This window comes from Prionailurus viverrinus, chromosome F1 (genome assembly GCF_022837055.1).
Source record: "Prionailurus viverrinus isolate Anna chromosome F1, UM_Priviv_1.0, whole genome shotgun sequence".
NCBI lineage: Eukaryota > Metazoa > Chordata > Mammalia > Carnivora > Felidae > Prionailurus > Prionailurus viverrinus.
The window spans coordinates 38,541,594-38,556,950 of NC_062577.1; the positions used below are offsets into that span (position 1 = coordinate 38,541,594).

Here is a 15,357-nt window from a genome sequence, read left to right on the forward strand (position 1 = left end):
CAGGCTCTTTGTTTCTCCCAAGGAATATCTTTTTTATTTATTTTTAAACATTTTTTAAAGTTTTGTTTTGTTTTGTTTTTGACAGCGGGGAGGGGAAGGCAGAGAGAGAGGGAGAGAGAGAGAATCCCAAGCAGGCTCCATGCTGTCAGCACAGAGCACGATGTGGGGGGCTTGATCCCACGACCCTGAGATCATGACCTGGGCCAAAATCAAGAGTTGGATGGTTAACCGACTGAGCCACCCAGGCGCCCCTCTCCCAAAGAATTTCTATCTTTATAACATGTGATGCTCTGAGAAAGTTTGTGACTTTTAACAGTACAATACTCTAATGTGCACACGGACAGATACACACGTGTGTCCTCACACGCATGGCACACACACGCCCAGCACCCTACAAGACAAGCACGCCCAAGAACTCATGAGCCCAATATGTGCCCCCGCCCTAGTAGATGCTTACAAGTTCATACAGCCGAGCAAATGCAGCCACAGCCAAACCCTAGGCACCCCCAGGATCAGAAGTTCCCCTGGGTGCAAGTATGGCCTGAATGTGCTCTCTGGCTTGCACCAGGACAGCTGAGCCCCCAGGAAAGTCATATCTCAGAACCACCACTGCACAGGACAACCCTTGTGTTGAGAGTTCCTGCATGGTGACTCCCTCCCGGAGACGGCCCAGGCACCCCCCACCCGCCCCCACCACCTCACCACCACCCTAAAGCCAAGCAGGGCCCAGCGCCTCTTGCCAGGGCCCTTTGCCATTCCCAAGGCCTGTGGCATCGGAGGATCTCGGCTTTGAAACTTGCACCTCCCTCTCTCAGCTGCCACATTCCTCTTCCTTCCCCTTTCCTGGGCACCAGCCCCACCCCTTGCCTTCTGTGAAAGGGCCAGGTCTGAATGGAGCTCCCCCCTGAATTTGAAATCCACCCTCCCGGCCCCCCCCGCCCCCCGCCACCTTACAGAGCCCTGCAGCTGGGTCATGTGTTGTCTTGGGCAGGATGTGGGGGCGGGCAGGGGGGGTGCAGGCCCCCTCCTCCCCAGGGGAGAACAATGAGGCCGCTAGTCGGGGTGGTGGGGCGGAGGGCGTGGGGTGGGTGCATGGAGCCACATCAGAGCCTCTGAGGTGCGGCCCCTGGAGGGACAGCTGAGTGATGAGGCCTGAGTCACATGCCCCGTGTGCTCCTTGAACTCCCGCTCCCGCTCCTGTGGAGACATGTCCAGAAGTGCACAGTGTAAATATTTAGAGGTAATCGTTTTGTGGCACCTTGTGCCTCCCTGCCTGGCTGAGAATGAGCCAGGCCCAGGACGCGAGGGGGAGGAGTCCAGTCAGATGCAGGTTCCGTGGGCCTCGCCATTCTTTCCCTGGCCACGGTCCGGTGCACCCCTCTTTACCTCTCCGCCGGAACCCTGGGCTGGCGGAGCCTGGAAACACCCTGAGAACCAAACTCTGACATGAAATCCACCAAAGACCCTTCTTGGCTCTGCACCATCAGCAGCCCAGCAACACCTTCTGCCTAGCCCTCTTTCTGGATGGGGCAGGCCCGGGGATGGCCCTCCTGTCCCCACATGGAGCGGGGAGCGAGCTGCGGACAAGAAGCAGCCCAGAGCTCAGCCTGCCAGTTCCTTGGCTCTACTCTGAACAGAATGTCTTCCTTCTTCAGAGGACATGGCGTCCGGAGGCCAGGCTTTATCAAAGATAAAACATTTGAGACTAAACAGTCTTTTTATAGACTGGAACCGAGCTCCCAAGCACACATTTCCCCACCATCTCCAGCCTGCTTTCCTGAGCACACACAGAAAGCGCCCTCATTTCTTGGGGGAAAATGGAGACACTCAGGTTTGACTGCAAAAGTGCATTCCTAAGGAAGGGAGAAAGCAGCAGGAAGGCCTGGGGGCGGTACCCAGCAATGCGGTGGTCTGCTCTGGGCCCACATCTATACCCCTCAGGGAGGGTGCTGGCAGAGGCGAGAAGCAGCTGTTAAGAGTTTGAAATAGGATGGAACCCAAATGTGAGACACACACGTGTACTCCGACATTGCTACTCAGCCAGGCACAACCAAGAAGGAAATGCTAACAGAGCAGGGCCAACAAAGACGGCACCGACTCCTTCCCACCTCCTCCCCCCACCCCCCTCCACCTGTTGGTTTAGGACACTTGCCCACAGGTCACTGAGGGACAGACGGAGGGAAGAAGGCGTATTTATTGTGTATGTACTATTTGTTAGGCAGTCTGTAAGCACTGGCTCATTTAACCCTTACAAGGACCCTAGGAGTTTAGTGTGATTCATCCCATTTTTATGGATGAGGAAACGGAAGGCCATAGTGGTTAAGAGCCCAAGATCTGATAGGTAAGTAGAGGAGAGAGTTGACCTCAGGGCCTTTAACATTTTTTGTCTTTAATGTTTATTTATTTTTGAGAGAGAGAGTGAGCATGCGCACAAGTGGGGGAGGGGCAGAGAGGGGAGGGGCAAAGAGAGAATCTCAAGTAGTAGGCTCCATACTGTCAGCAGAGAGCCCCATGCAGTGCTTGAACTCACTAACCGTAAGATCATGGCCTGAGCCAAAGTCAGATGCTTAACCCACTGCGCCACCCAGGGGCCCCCACTTCAGGGCCTTTGGACTCCAAAGCTCAATGCTTTTTCCTCTTTGTTTTCTTGAACGTGAAATGGAGATAACAATGGAGTCTACCTTGGGGCTGTTGCAAGAATTACGTGGAATTCTTTGGTTAAAGGTTAGCCTGTGCCTGACACAGTAGGCCTTGCATGTGTGCAAGGCATCATTAGAGGACGGTGACCCTGAAACCACCCACTGGATCTCTCAGATAATATGGGAAGGATGGACTGATCCAAGGTGGGAATCCACGGAAGGATCAGGATCTGCATCCCACGGCTCAGGAATCTAGGCATCTTCTGGAATGTGCTCCAGGTCGGGTCCTCTGGCCAGAGAAAGGCAGGAGTCTGCAGGAGGAAAGTTAACAGGAACGTGGCTGGCAGAGAACTCAGAGGGCAGCAAAATCGCACTGGTTCTGGGATTGAATAAAAAGATGAACCCTCATGGACACTGCAGGGATGAGTGCGTGAATATTGCATGAACCTGCTCTACAGATCGTAATGTCAGGAATCTCTGGGCTTCCGTTTCCCCTTAGGTTAAAAGAAAGCATGAGGTGTTACTTGTATTCAGTGGCCCCTCCCTTCTGCTCTGAAACTCTATGAGTTGTTCTCCAGCTTCTCCCCTTACCGGAAGGTCAGCCTCCTTTAGAGTCCTAACGACAGCCATTCCTGGGGGAGTCTGGCAGAGGAAGGAGAGAGGCAGAGGGCAGAATTGGAAACCATGGAGGGAATGCCCATATGAACCCGGAAGGCCTGACTCCCAGCCCAGTGCTCACTCTTTTTTTTTTTTTTTAATGTTTGTTTATTTTTGAGAGAGAGAGAGAGAGAGAGAGAGAGAGAGCACCAGTGGGGGAGGGGTGGAGAGAAAGGGAGACAGAATCTGAAGCAGGCTCCAGGCTCTGAGCTGTCAGCACAGAGCCTGACTCGGAGCTCGGGCCCACAAGCAGTGAGATCATGACCTGAGCTGAAGTCGGACCCTCAACCGCCTGAGCCACCCAGGCGCCCCCCCCCCCCCCCCCCCCCCCCCGTGCTTACTCTTAACGAACGCACCTGCTGTGTGTGGCCAGGCTGGCTTTGGAATTAGATGGCATGGTGTGTGTGTGTGTGTGTGTGTGTGTGTGTGTGTTGGGGGGGGGCTGTGGGAATGGTGGGGGCCCTCTGTGGGCGTCTGGAGCTGGACAGTGCGGGTTGGGGCCGATGGGCAGCTCACGGCTCCCTTCGCATTTTCTCTCCATGCAGAGACCTGAGCATGAACAACCTCACGGAGCTGCAGCCTGGCCTCTTCCACCACCTGCGCTTCCTGGAGGAGCTGTAAGTAGAGGTCTCGTGGGGCTGGGGGTTGGAACTTTGGGACCACTGAGAGCTGTAGGAGCCAGGGCTCCCCAGGAAGAAGGCTGGAGCTCAAAGGAAAGGGGCTTGGGATGCTGTTCTTGATAGCAGGGTATTCAGCCGATGCCTGGGCCAGCTGTGGACCCCGGGTGCTGTTGTGGGGCCACATTGTATATAGGGACTCTGAGATCTAGCTCTTGTCCTTCCTGCAGTCGGCTCTTATTTGCACCTTCTCCCTCTTTCTGTCAATGGCTGCGTCTCTTCCTGGGGGTCATCTTTGACCTGCTCCCATCCCCCACGTCCGGCTACCAGCCACCATCCTGGTGGTTCTTTCTCTGCAGCACCTCTCACCTCTACCCCTTCTTCACTATTCCCACTGCTACTGCCCTGGGTGTCCACTCACAGCTGGAGGCTGCACCAGCCTCCCAGCTGAGATCTTCTGCCTTCTTACAAATGTACTCTGCACATCTTCAAGGTGCATCTCACCAGCTCAAGAACCTTCTCTGGCTCCCCATTGCCAAAGGATCCACTTTTTTTTTTTTTTTTTTTTTTAGAGAAAGAGAGATTATGAGAGGGGGAGAGGGGCAGAGGGAGAGAGAGAGAGAGAGACAGGGAGAGAGAGAGAGAGAGAGAGAGAGAGAGAGAGAATCTTAAGCAGGCATGGAGCCTGACATGGGGCTTGATCCTACGACTCTGGTATCATGACCTGAGCAGAAATGAAGAGTCGGATGTTCAATCGACTGAGCCACCCAGGCGCCCCTAAAAGATCCACTTCTAAGTCCCTCCCCCAACCTGGCCTAAACCTACCTGGCCAACTTTGCTCCACTGAGACCAGTCACGTTCACCATCCTGGTTTCCGCTCCTGCATTTGAGCAGGAGACTTCCGCTCCCACCTGGCATGCCCACCATCTTTTCCTCCACTGGGGCACAAACCATTCCTCTATCATTGCCAAACACAAGGCCCACTTCCTCCACAAAGTCCCCCCTGGTTAACGCCTTCCCACGGCTGTTGTTCTCGCGTGCATAAATCTTCTCTTTGGTTGGAGTGCCCAGCCTGTCTGCTGGGGGAAGCCAGGCCAGTCTGCTCCCCATCCTTGCATTCATCCCAGCCCTGTCCCTAACCTCCACCCACCCCCCGCCCCGCCCCCAGCCTGCTCTTTCTTGGTTTTGCACCACTGTCGATCCGCGGGGCTCTACTAAGGTTTGCTTCAACTGCGCAAAGCGTGGGCTCCTGGCTCTGAAAACACTCGCAGTTCCACCTCCACCCCGGCCCCCCTGCTCCCCTAACAGATTTCCCATCTCCACCCTCGACAGTACTCGCCCCAAAGGCAGTCAGCCTGGCCCTGCTGGAGATAGGATCCCATCAACCCCCCAGGGCCACCGCAGGGTTTTCTAGACCACATACTGATTGAGCTCCCCCTCTGTGTGAAAGACAAGCTCAAGGTGCTCGGGAGGAAAACAAGATAGAAGACCTTCCCTCTGCCCTCGGGGAGCTTCCCGGTGAGGCAGCAGATCTGTGCCCAGGAGCTAGTAGGTGGGGTGGCTGCTGAGTGTGGGCGCCTGGGGCATTCTGTGTAAGGAAGGGCTCAGGGTGCGGGTGTGGTGGGCTGGCCCACAGAGAAGGAGCCTTCTTGGTGGGGAGTAGTAAGCCAGTTTTCTTTCTTTCTTTCTTTCTTTCTTTCCTTCTTTCTTCTTTTTTAAAAAAAAATTTTTTTTACATTTATTTATTTTTGAGAAACAGAGTGAGACAAAGTGTGAGCGGGGGAGGGGCAGAGAGAGAAGGAGACACAGAATCCGAAGCAGGCTCCAGGCTCCGAGCTGTCAGCACAGAGCCTGATGCGGGGCTCGAACCCACAAACTGTGAGATCATGACCTGAGCCGAAGTCAGATGCTCAACCGACTGAGCCACCCAGACACCCCGTTTCTTTCTTCTTTTTAAGTTTATTTAATTTGTTGGAGGTGGGGAGGGGCAGAAAGAGAGGGAGAGAAAGAGAATCTGAAGCATGCTCCCGAACCATGAGATCATGACCTGAGCCGAAATGAAGGGTCCAACTGAGCCACCCAGGGACCCCAAGCCAGTTTTCAAAGGAGGTGACAGAATGAGGGGCAGCCAGGGGCCTTCTAAGGTGGAGTGAAAGGCAGGTGTGAAGGCTGAGGAGCTGGGGCAGGTGATCTATACACCCTGAGAACCGAAGGCTGGTCCTTCCACCTTTAGGTCCCTGCAAAGGGCTTGGGCCCATTTTAAAGGTTCCATCTCTAGGACCCTTCCATGGTGAATGCCCACCTCTAGAATCCAAGCTTGGGGACCCCAAATATCATGATGTCTTTCCACACATTTTTGTTTTGTTTTTAAAAAAATGTTTAATATTTATTTATACTTTTGAGGGGGAGGAGGGGCAGAGAGAGAGAGAGGGAGACAAAGAATCTGAGAAGCAGGATCCAGGCTCCAAGATGTCAGTACGGAGCCCGATGAGGGCTCGAACTCACGAACCGACCGTGAGATCCTGATCTGAGCCGAAAGTGGACACTTAGCCGACTGAACCACCCAGGCCCCCCCCCCCTTGTTTTGTTTTTTAAACAACAAATGCCAAATAACAAGATGCTTAACAAAGATATATTTAAAAAAAAGAAAGAAAAAACAGCTTTAGAGGTATGTCAGCCTGTATATCGGCAGCCTCTCTGTAGGAACTGGGGTGCATAATAATGTCACTGGGGACTTGGGAGCTCCCAAGTGCCTTCCGCATCACCCACGGTTCAACTCTGTTCAGTCCGGTTTGGGCATTAAGTATATTCTGTCACATTTGCTCCTTTTAGAACTGGCGATCACCCCATGACAAATGTGGAGACGCCTAATTAGACCCAAATGTTAAGCTAATTCCCAAACCCCATTTCCTAACCCTCCTGGATTAGCGTGGGTTAGCTGTGTCGCTGAGGGCATGGGGAGACAAGGTCCCACCCTGTCTGTGCCCAGCCCTCCCTTGGTGACGGGATGCAGTGCAGTCCGGCAGGTGAGGGCAGTGGTGGGTAATCCAGGTTGGCAGGGGACGGGACGGGACACTGTGGAGCGGGAAGAACAGGACCGTGGAAGTGAGTGAGGTCCGAGTGAGAACACCAAGTTGGGCACTGCCTATCTCTGTCACCCTTAGAGGAAAGAACTTGACCCCTCAGAAATTCCTCCTTTGAAATTTGGGGATAATGCTAGGCACCACGCAGGGTAATTGTGAGCGACGAGAATGGGTGTGTGAAGTATTGAACACATTGTAGATCTCAGCAAGTAGTTTTCACCCCTGCCTTCCCCTCCCAGATCCCCGAGATGCTGACGGAGGCAGTCACCCCCTATGGGTTCCCTGCCGACATCACTGACCCTTCTTCCTGATTTGCAGGCGGCTCTCAGGGAACCATCTCTCACACATCCCAGGACAAGCATTCTCTGGCCTCTACAGCCTGAAAATCCTGTAAGTATAAGTATAAGACACCTACCTCCTTCCATCCCAATCCGTGGCTCACTTTGTCCCAGCCAAGACTGTCTCCCACAAGGCCCCCTTCATGTTCGTACGATGAGTGAGGCTGAGAGGACGTAGAGGGAAGTGGGTGCACAGGGTCTGAGGTGGGTAGGAGAGGTTCCTGGGGAGGCACATCACCACAGGGGCTGTTGAGGATCTGGAAGGCTGATCCTGGAGTAGTAGAATGAGCACTTGGAGCTTTCCCGTACTGGTGAGCCACTCCCCAGCGCTGCTACTCCCTCGGCCCTCACTTGACCTACGGATCTTCTTTGTACGGTTGAGCAGGCTGTTGCCTGCACAAGAGCATCTGGCTGAATGGGTAAGAAGGGGGCTTAAATACAGTCCTGTGCCTGGGTTGGGGCCATATCCATCTAGAAAAGAATATCTTTTCCAATTTGTTGTTTATGGGCTAGTAATGGCCCCGCCCCTTGGCCTATGGCTTCAGGCTTTTCGATGATCAACAAACAGTCCATGGTGCATGGCTAAGCACTTTCTTCTTTTTAAAAAAAATTTTTTTTAATGCTTATTTGTTATTTTTGAGAGAGACAGAGCACAAGTGGGGAGGAGCAGAGAGAGAGGGAGACACACAATCTGAAGCAGGCTCCAGGCTCTGAGCTGTCAGCACAGAGCCCGACCCGGGGCTCAAACTCACAAACTGCAAGATCACGACCTGAGCCGAAGTCAGAGGCTTAACCGACTGAGCCACCCAGGCGCCCCTAAGCACTTTCTTCTTTTTCATGTTGTCGGTCTCTGACACCTCTGGCCTTTAGCCTCTCTCTGGATCCGCCTCTGAGTCTCTGACTCCAGGCTTGTCCTTCCCTCACCCTCTGCGATGCCCTTGGGTCCTCCAGCGTCTCTCCCCAGCCTCAGTCTCCTTGTCACTGCGGCCTTCCTCTTCTCTGTCTCAGACCTTGCTCTCCCTCCCTCCGCCTCTCTGTGCCCCGCCCCTCACTTCTCCTTCTTCCTGCTCCTCCTCTCAGTCTGTCTTGATCCCCATCAACATTGCTGCCCGGGGGTATGGGGAGGCATCCTGAACCAGACGCACAGTGCAAGCAGCCTGCTTGGTGGCGTGTCTGTGCCCAGTGGCAGGCTCAGACCTGCAGCCAGGATTAGAGAGCGGGCTCTGTTTGCTGGGCCTTCAGAAGATGTGAGACTCCTGTCCCGTTCCTAAGTCTCCGGCTTAGAGATGAGCCTCCTCTTTCTTCTTTGCCTGCATTAGGCAATAAATCAAAGCCTTGGAGAAACCGCAAGACTCCCGCCCCCTTTCTGCAAACTGGCGCCCTTGGCTCAGTGAGCTGGGCGGCCAGGAGAGGCTGCTGGTTGGAGCCCAGGACAGCCAGACCTCCCACACCCCGCTCTGCCATTGACCCCCATGTTGCCTCCTCCTTGAAGACCCACCTGGTCCCCCCAAGCCTTTGTGTCAGGACTTTGACTGCAGAGTTCTCTACTTTAGAGATGAGTTGGGTGGTCTTGGGAGCTTATTCTCTGACCCGAGTGCTTCACAGCAGGGGATTCTTCGTGCATCTGGGCAGGAAGTACTTTCTGATGTCTCCTGTTGTTTCTTTTGCTGCAGTGTCCTTCCATTTCCAGACCCGTAAGAAAACTAGAGCCGTAAAGCCCACCATCAGCAGAATAATCTCTTTTTGTCCCGGGAGACTGTCACTTTAGCTGCTGCCCTGTCTTCTCTGGGTCTGGGACTCTTACCTGAACTGCGTCTTCCTTTCTCTGAGGCCTGCCTCTCCCTGCGGGACACTCTGCCTCCTTGCTCTCAAAAGCGAAGGACGAAAAAGGGAAGGGGGGCTCCCTCTCCGGTCTTCTCCTAAGTGACTCTGGCAGACGCCTCCCTCTGTCCTTCCCACCGCAGCCCCACGCCTGACCTGGAGGTATTGCTCTTGGATCCTCTCCTTCCTCTGCTGGTTTTCCAACTCTTCAACCCCACAGGCTCTGGTCACCAGGCTGGCACTGAGAGAACCAGCGCTGCGGGGAATTTCCAGCCTCAGGCCTTTTCTCAAGACCACACGTGGGCAGGGGCACCTGGGTGGCTCAGTCGGTTGAGCGTCCGACTTCAGCTCGGGTCATGATCTCACGGTCGGTGAGTTCGGGCCCCGCGTCGGGCTCTGTGCTGACAGCTCAGAGCCCGGAGCCTGCTTCGGATTCTGTGTCTTTCTCTCTCTCTGCCCCTCCCCTGCTCATGCTCTGTCTTTCTCTGTCTCAAAGATAAATAAAAACATTAAAAATAATAATAATAATAATAAGACTGTATGGGGGCATGTGTGTCCTGTAGAGTTATGACGGCCCAGACCCTGCTCCTGCATCTGAGCTGTCCTGAGGGGAGCACAGTTTTTGTTGCTGCAGGTGTGTGGGAAAGCGCCTGCCCCCCTGAGGGCACCTGCCCTGTGTACCCTGTCAGGGTGAGGGCACAGCTGAGGCCAGAGCTCCTGTATCCTGACCCACAGTCTCAGGGTGTGGAGCTGGCCCCTAGGAGGCTGTCATGCCCTAAATGGCTCCTGCCTCATACAGAGGAAGCAGAAAGGGCAGAAAGAGAGAGAGAGAGAGAGAAGGGAGAGAGGAAGGGGGAGAGAGGAAGAAAGGGAGAGAAAGAGGGAGATAGAGAGGGAGGAAGAGAGAGAGAGAGAGAATGAGTGAGGGCAGGAGGGAGGGAGAGGGAGAAGAAGAGAGAGAGAGGGTGGGAGAGAGAAAGAGGGAAGAAGAGAGGGAGAGAGGGAGGGGGGTAGAGAGAGGAAAGAGGGAGGGGGAGAGGAAAGGAGAGAGAGAGAGAGAGAGAGAGTCTATGCGTGTGTGTGCCCCAGCTGCCTCTTCCCTCACAAGTTTCTTCCCCCACAGCTGCCCCCCTCCCAGAGAGCTGCGTGAGGCTTGAACCTTGGTGTCTTTGCTGCTGAGGCCTGCACCCCTGTCTATGTTAGGCTGGTCTGGGCCATCCAGAAAGACTCCCGTTGGGCCTCGGTTGCTTCTCAACAGACCCAGACCTGGGAAACAGAGGGGTTTGACAGTTCAAGGACTTGCCTCCGCTCTATGCCCTCAAGAGGCTGGGCGAGAGATTTTCCCCAGACTCTCTACTCCTGGTTTGAGCCCCCAGATCTCTGGGAGGCTGTGGCTTGGGGTTCCTGGCTCATGCCATGTTGTTAAAGATTGAGGCTGGAAAAGGGCATCGGGCTGCCTCCAGGAGCCGGGGCTCAATCCCAACGGAAGCCCTGGCCTGAGGCCACAGAGGGGTGGGGAGGAGTGAGTACCTCTCAGGCCCCGCCCCTGAGGGCCTCTCGTGTGGCCCTCATCATGCTGTAGTGGGTGGTCTTATGTTGACGCAGACTGTGCTTACTCTCCTGGCTGGACAGCAGCCATGCCTGGCCCAGAATTAGGGCTCCACTGGTGTTGATGAAATGAACGAACGGACCTAGGGAGGAGAGACTTGTGAGTTGTTTTGCGGGACCCTTCCCCTTGGCTCATGGGAGAAGGCTGCTGGAGGCTCCAGGAACCCAGGGAGACCCTCTGAGCCTTTCTTCTCCAGCAGGTGGGGCCTACTGCCCTTGTCCTGTCAAAAGACTGGATGTCCTGAAGTGGGTCTCGTGAGCAGCAGATCCCAGAACAGGTGCCATGGAGGACACTCAGGCTTCCTCTCCCTGGGCATCAGTTTTCTTACCTTTAAAAAGCGGATCCCGGGGCGCCTGGGTGGCGCAGTCGGTTAAGCGTCCGACTTCAGCCAGGTCACGCTCTCACGGTCCGTGAGTTCGAGCCCCGCGTCAGGCTCTGGGCTGATGGCTCGGAGCCTGGAGCCTGTTTCCGATTCTGTGTCTCCCTCTCTCTCTGCCCCTCCCCCGTTCATGCTCTGTCTCTCTCTGTCCCCCAAAAAATAAATAAACGTTGAAAAAAAAAATTAAAAAAAAAATAAATAAAAAGCGGATCCTGGAATACATTTTCCAACATGTTTACCTGGAGAAACTTAAAACACAAACACCTTGTGTGGAAGTCCTGAAAAATAAGACAGGGGAGGGAGGATATAAACTGGATGAGGGGGGTGAGTAGAGCCCAGGCTCTAGCTTGCCTGCCCACCCCAGTGACCCCAAGGCCCCTCCACAGAACCAAAGGAAGGACCTTTGTCAACCCACTGGTGGATTGCCTCTCTGGAACCTTCTAGCTATTCACACTCATGGTTCCTGTCCCCAAATGCCTCTCAGGCCAGACAGATGTTTCCCAGTGGTGCTTCCCAGGTGACCCAGGGAGCGGTCTAAGGGCTAGACTTCCCCTAGACTAATGATTGTTCATTAGAGGCGCCCTTGCAAAACTTATGCCTAATGTCCCCTCACCCAGAGATTCGGCCCCGGAGAGTAATCGGGCTGCACTGTGGTCTGGACACTGGGATTTAGGAAAAGCTTCCCAGGTGGTTCTAATGCACAACCAGGGTTGAGACGCAGTGCGTTAGACAGACTCTGGCTCACCAGACAGAACGAGGGCCAGTGAGAGAAGCAGGGAAAGGTGCTCCCGAAAGCAGTGGCCTAGGAGATGGGACATGGGCCCTACGCCTGATTCTGCCATTAGTTTGCTTTGTAACTGAGGGCAGGTCACTTTTTTTTCTTTTTTTTTGCCCGTGTGAATTTGGTTTTCATGAACAACCCATTTTCTGTAAACATCACATCTAAATAGCCCCTGCCTTGTCATTTGGAAAGCAAAAGGGCTCTTCCCTTCTAAAGGTACTTCCAGCTTTGACAATCCACTTGTGGTTCAGTAGAGGGGTGATGGCTGGGAAATGAGGCCAGGGACAGCAAGGGAGAGAGCGGCAGAACCGCCAGCCGCCATGGCGACCTTCAGCTTAGTGGGTTTTGATTCCATGAAAGCGAAGACTTTCTTGACACACAGACCAGACTGCCTGGCATGGGATGAATCGTCTGGAGAGGCACCGATTTCCCTGGCACTTGGAAGGGTGATTAAGTGCCCTGTGAAGATGCTACAGCATCTGGGTTGGGAGGGAGGTACAATTCGGGGAACTTCAAGATCTTTCTGGATCTGGGATTTGACAGAGGAAAGGGCAGGGGGATCTGAGGGGGTGATGGGGGTAGAGATGCATTGCCAAGCTCAGGGGAGGCCCGTTCTGCCTGCAGAGGGGCTAGATGCAGCCTCTGGGGCCCCTGGAGGGGGTGGGCGTCCCTTCCTGTTTGCCCAACCATCATGTCTCTTGTATCCTTGCTCGAGGCATCCTGAGGCCTCTGGGTGAGAATCAGGGCAAGTCAAGTGAAGTTTCCACTCCTTATTTTATTTACTTATTTATTTATTTTTTTAAGTTTCCACTCTTGCGATGCCAGAGGTCAACATGTCTGGAAGAAATACTAAGCAGGGCAGAGGGCAGGAAATGTCCTGGGGCACTGAATATTGTAACTGAGTGAGGTTTTCTGCATCGGTCTGGTAGCCTCTTCCTTTGAAAGATGAGGAAATTGAGGCCCAGAGAGGGCAAGTGACCTACTCACGTCATCTAGTACGTGATAAAACTATTTGATCATAGTAATAACAGCTGACACGTGACTGAGCTCTTCCTTTGTGTGAAATACTGCTGTAAGTGCTCTACAGGGGTTATTTGGTCGAATCCGTTTAATCAGTGCCCACGGTCATTAGCATTATCCCCAATTAACAGAGGAGGAAACTAAGGCCCGCAGAGTTTAAGTAGTAGCTTGCAGCTATCACACAGCTGGAGAGAGGCAGCGTTGAGGACACAAATCCAGGGCTGTGGGACTTCAAAGCCTGCAGTGTGACTGTTATACTGTAAGGAAGCCTGGGAGGCACAGGTTTAAATTCTACCTTTGAGGCAACACTGTAATTGGAAAGGTCCCATCTTGTGCTGTGTGGAATCTGGTTGGAGGGGCCAGTGGAGGCGAAGAGACCTTCAGGAGCACAGGGTATGAACAGGAAGGGGCCCTGCTTGGCCCTCTCTTCAAGCCACACTCACCCAGCCTCGGGGCAGGGAGGACCTCACTCCCAAGCCCCCGGTTCTCCGCGCTCAGGGTCTGTCTCTTCTCTTCTTCCCCCTTCCTCGGCTTTGCCTGACTCAGGGGCTCTTCTCAGGCTCCAGGCCGTGCCCACAGCGAGGGCAACAGTCTTGTTCTTGTGGTGCTGTGGTTTGGTGCATGTTTGGGATTCTTCTGTATCTAGAAAAGGAGTTCAGGAGAGATAACAGGTGTGGCTCTGACCAGGACAGTCACAGAGGAGGCATCAGTAACTACTTAGGCGCATCATCTTACCGCTAGGCATCTTCTGGCTGTCGCTGTCCCCTGCCGTCATGGCAGAGGCCATGTGTGTAACGGTTAGGGGCTTGGACTCTGGGACCAAACCCCGTGGGATAAGTTTGAGTCAATACATACAAAGCTCTACGACCAGGCACATTAGCTGTTACGGTTTTTCAGCTTAAAGCTTAGGAAATGAGCTACTTTTCCGGGAGCATGGTGATCGTACCTGAGCGATCCTGAGCAAGATGCCTCTCTCCTCTGAGCCTTCCCCTCTGAAAGATGGGTTGACAAGTCGCCTAAATGGGAGGATGGGTGACATAGCTGGCACGCAGTAGGGCTCACTGAATGCTCATTCGCTCCAGGTTCCCGAGGCACCCGGCCCTAGTCTCTGGGGCCGTGCCTGGCCCGGGTGGCACAGGGCAAGGTGCTGTGAGGGCAGCCCGGGTTGGGGGAGGGCCCACTCACTCCGTCTGGGGCACTCGGTAGCTTCCTTCCTTATTCCCCCCTATTTCCTGGACTCCAGAGCGCCTGCACCCTATGTGCCCCCCTCGTCCTCATTTCTGGGGCCCAGCTCTCCAGGCCTACAGGTAAAGAGCGTTCAGATGGCAACTGCCAGGGGCTTTTTTTCCCTCCCTTAGATATAGGCAGGCAGGATCCTTGCTCAGCGCCCCCTGTCTTAGATTCCCTGTGCCTTGCTCAAACCTTTGAAGGCCAGCTGTGATGCCTGGGGAATGCTGGGGTCAACAGTGCCACCCAGAGGGACAACCCAGGCCTCCATTTCTCCCCTCTGCGTGCTCCCTGACCCTCTGCCCTGTGCATGAGGTTTCCCAGGTGCCCAGAAGAGCTCCAGGACTCTTACCTATGGGGTCGTCCTGGGGACCTGCGGCCAGGCCAGTTCTAGAGGAGCAGCCTGCCTCTGACATGCTGATCCGGGGTGCCTCAAATTGTTTCTGTAGACACGGATTCCACAAAAATATATTTGCCTGGGCCCCTGCCACCCCGGGGGGGGGGGTCTTGCCCTCATCCATATCCTCCCCTTTCCCAAAGACATCTTCAGTTTTTCAGGTGCATAGACAGGGAAACATGCCTGGGGAGAAAGCGGACATCTCCCAGTATCCTTCCTGACCAAATCATGACAGAATTGCAAGTGTGCTGACGTCCGCCTCTCGCTGCTTCCCCAACTGTCTCCTCTGCTTCTTCTCCACGGTCCTCTTCAGCCCTGCCTCGTCCCAGAAGCCCTCCTGAGACACCCTCCCGGCCCCCTGCACAGTCCGCAGTGCCTCGGTAGCCTCTGACACCCCACTAACGGGGCAGGGCACAGGACACTCTGGGGCACGGCAGCTGGGGCAGGAGGGAGGGGTGTGGCACGGGTCAGGGGTGGAGGGAGGATCCCCCAGCTCCGCGCACGCTGTGGGGGTCCTCCAAGCCCTTTCCTCCCCTTACAGGATGCTGCAGAACAACCAGCTGGGAGGAATCCCCGCAGAGGCGCTGTGGGAGCTGCGGAGCCTGCAGTCTCTGTGAGTCACTGGAGGGCTGGGCTGGGGCGCCAGCTTCCTGGGGCCTGACTCACAGTCCCAGGCCCCCTGCCTCGTCTTCTCCTCCTTTCTGTGCCCCCCACCCCCGTTCTCACCCCATGTTCCAGACAGAAAGCTGCTCCAGGCCTTGGATTTTTTCGGGGGTTTTGTTGTCGACA

The 15,357-nt window shown here is 54.7% G+C and overlaps 1 protein-coding gene across 3 annotated transcripts in view; it reads left to right on the top strand.

Annotated features, from left to right (window-relative positions):
- Positions 1–15,357, top strand: part of LGR6 (leucine rich repeat containing G protein-coupled receptor 6) — a 121,530-nt gene that overhangs the window by 23,572 nt on the left and 82,601 nt on the right. For 2 of the 3 annotated variants that reach the window (XM_047841001.1, XM_047841002.1), the window contains exons 2-4: positions 3,842–3,913; positions 7,315–7,386; positions 15,110–15,181. In XM_047841001.1, the coding sequence (XP_047696957.1) occupies positions 3,842–3,913; positions 7,315–7,386; positions 15,110–15,181 (216 nt within the window). Of the gene's footprint in view, positions 1–3,315; positions 3,371–3,841; positions 3,914–7,314; positions 7,387–15,109; positions 15,182–15,357 lie in introns of those variants that run through there. The other variant, XM_047841003.1, reaches the window with a different exon arrangement.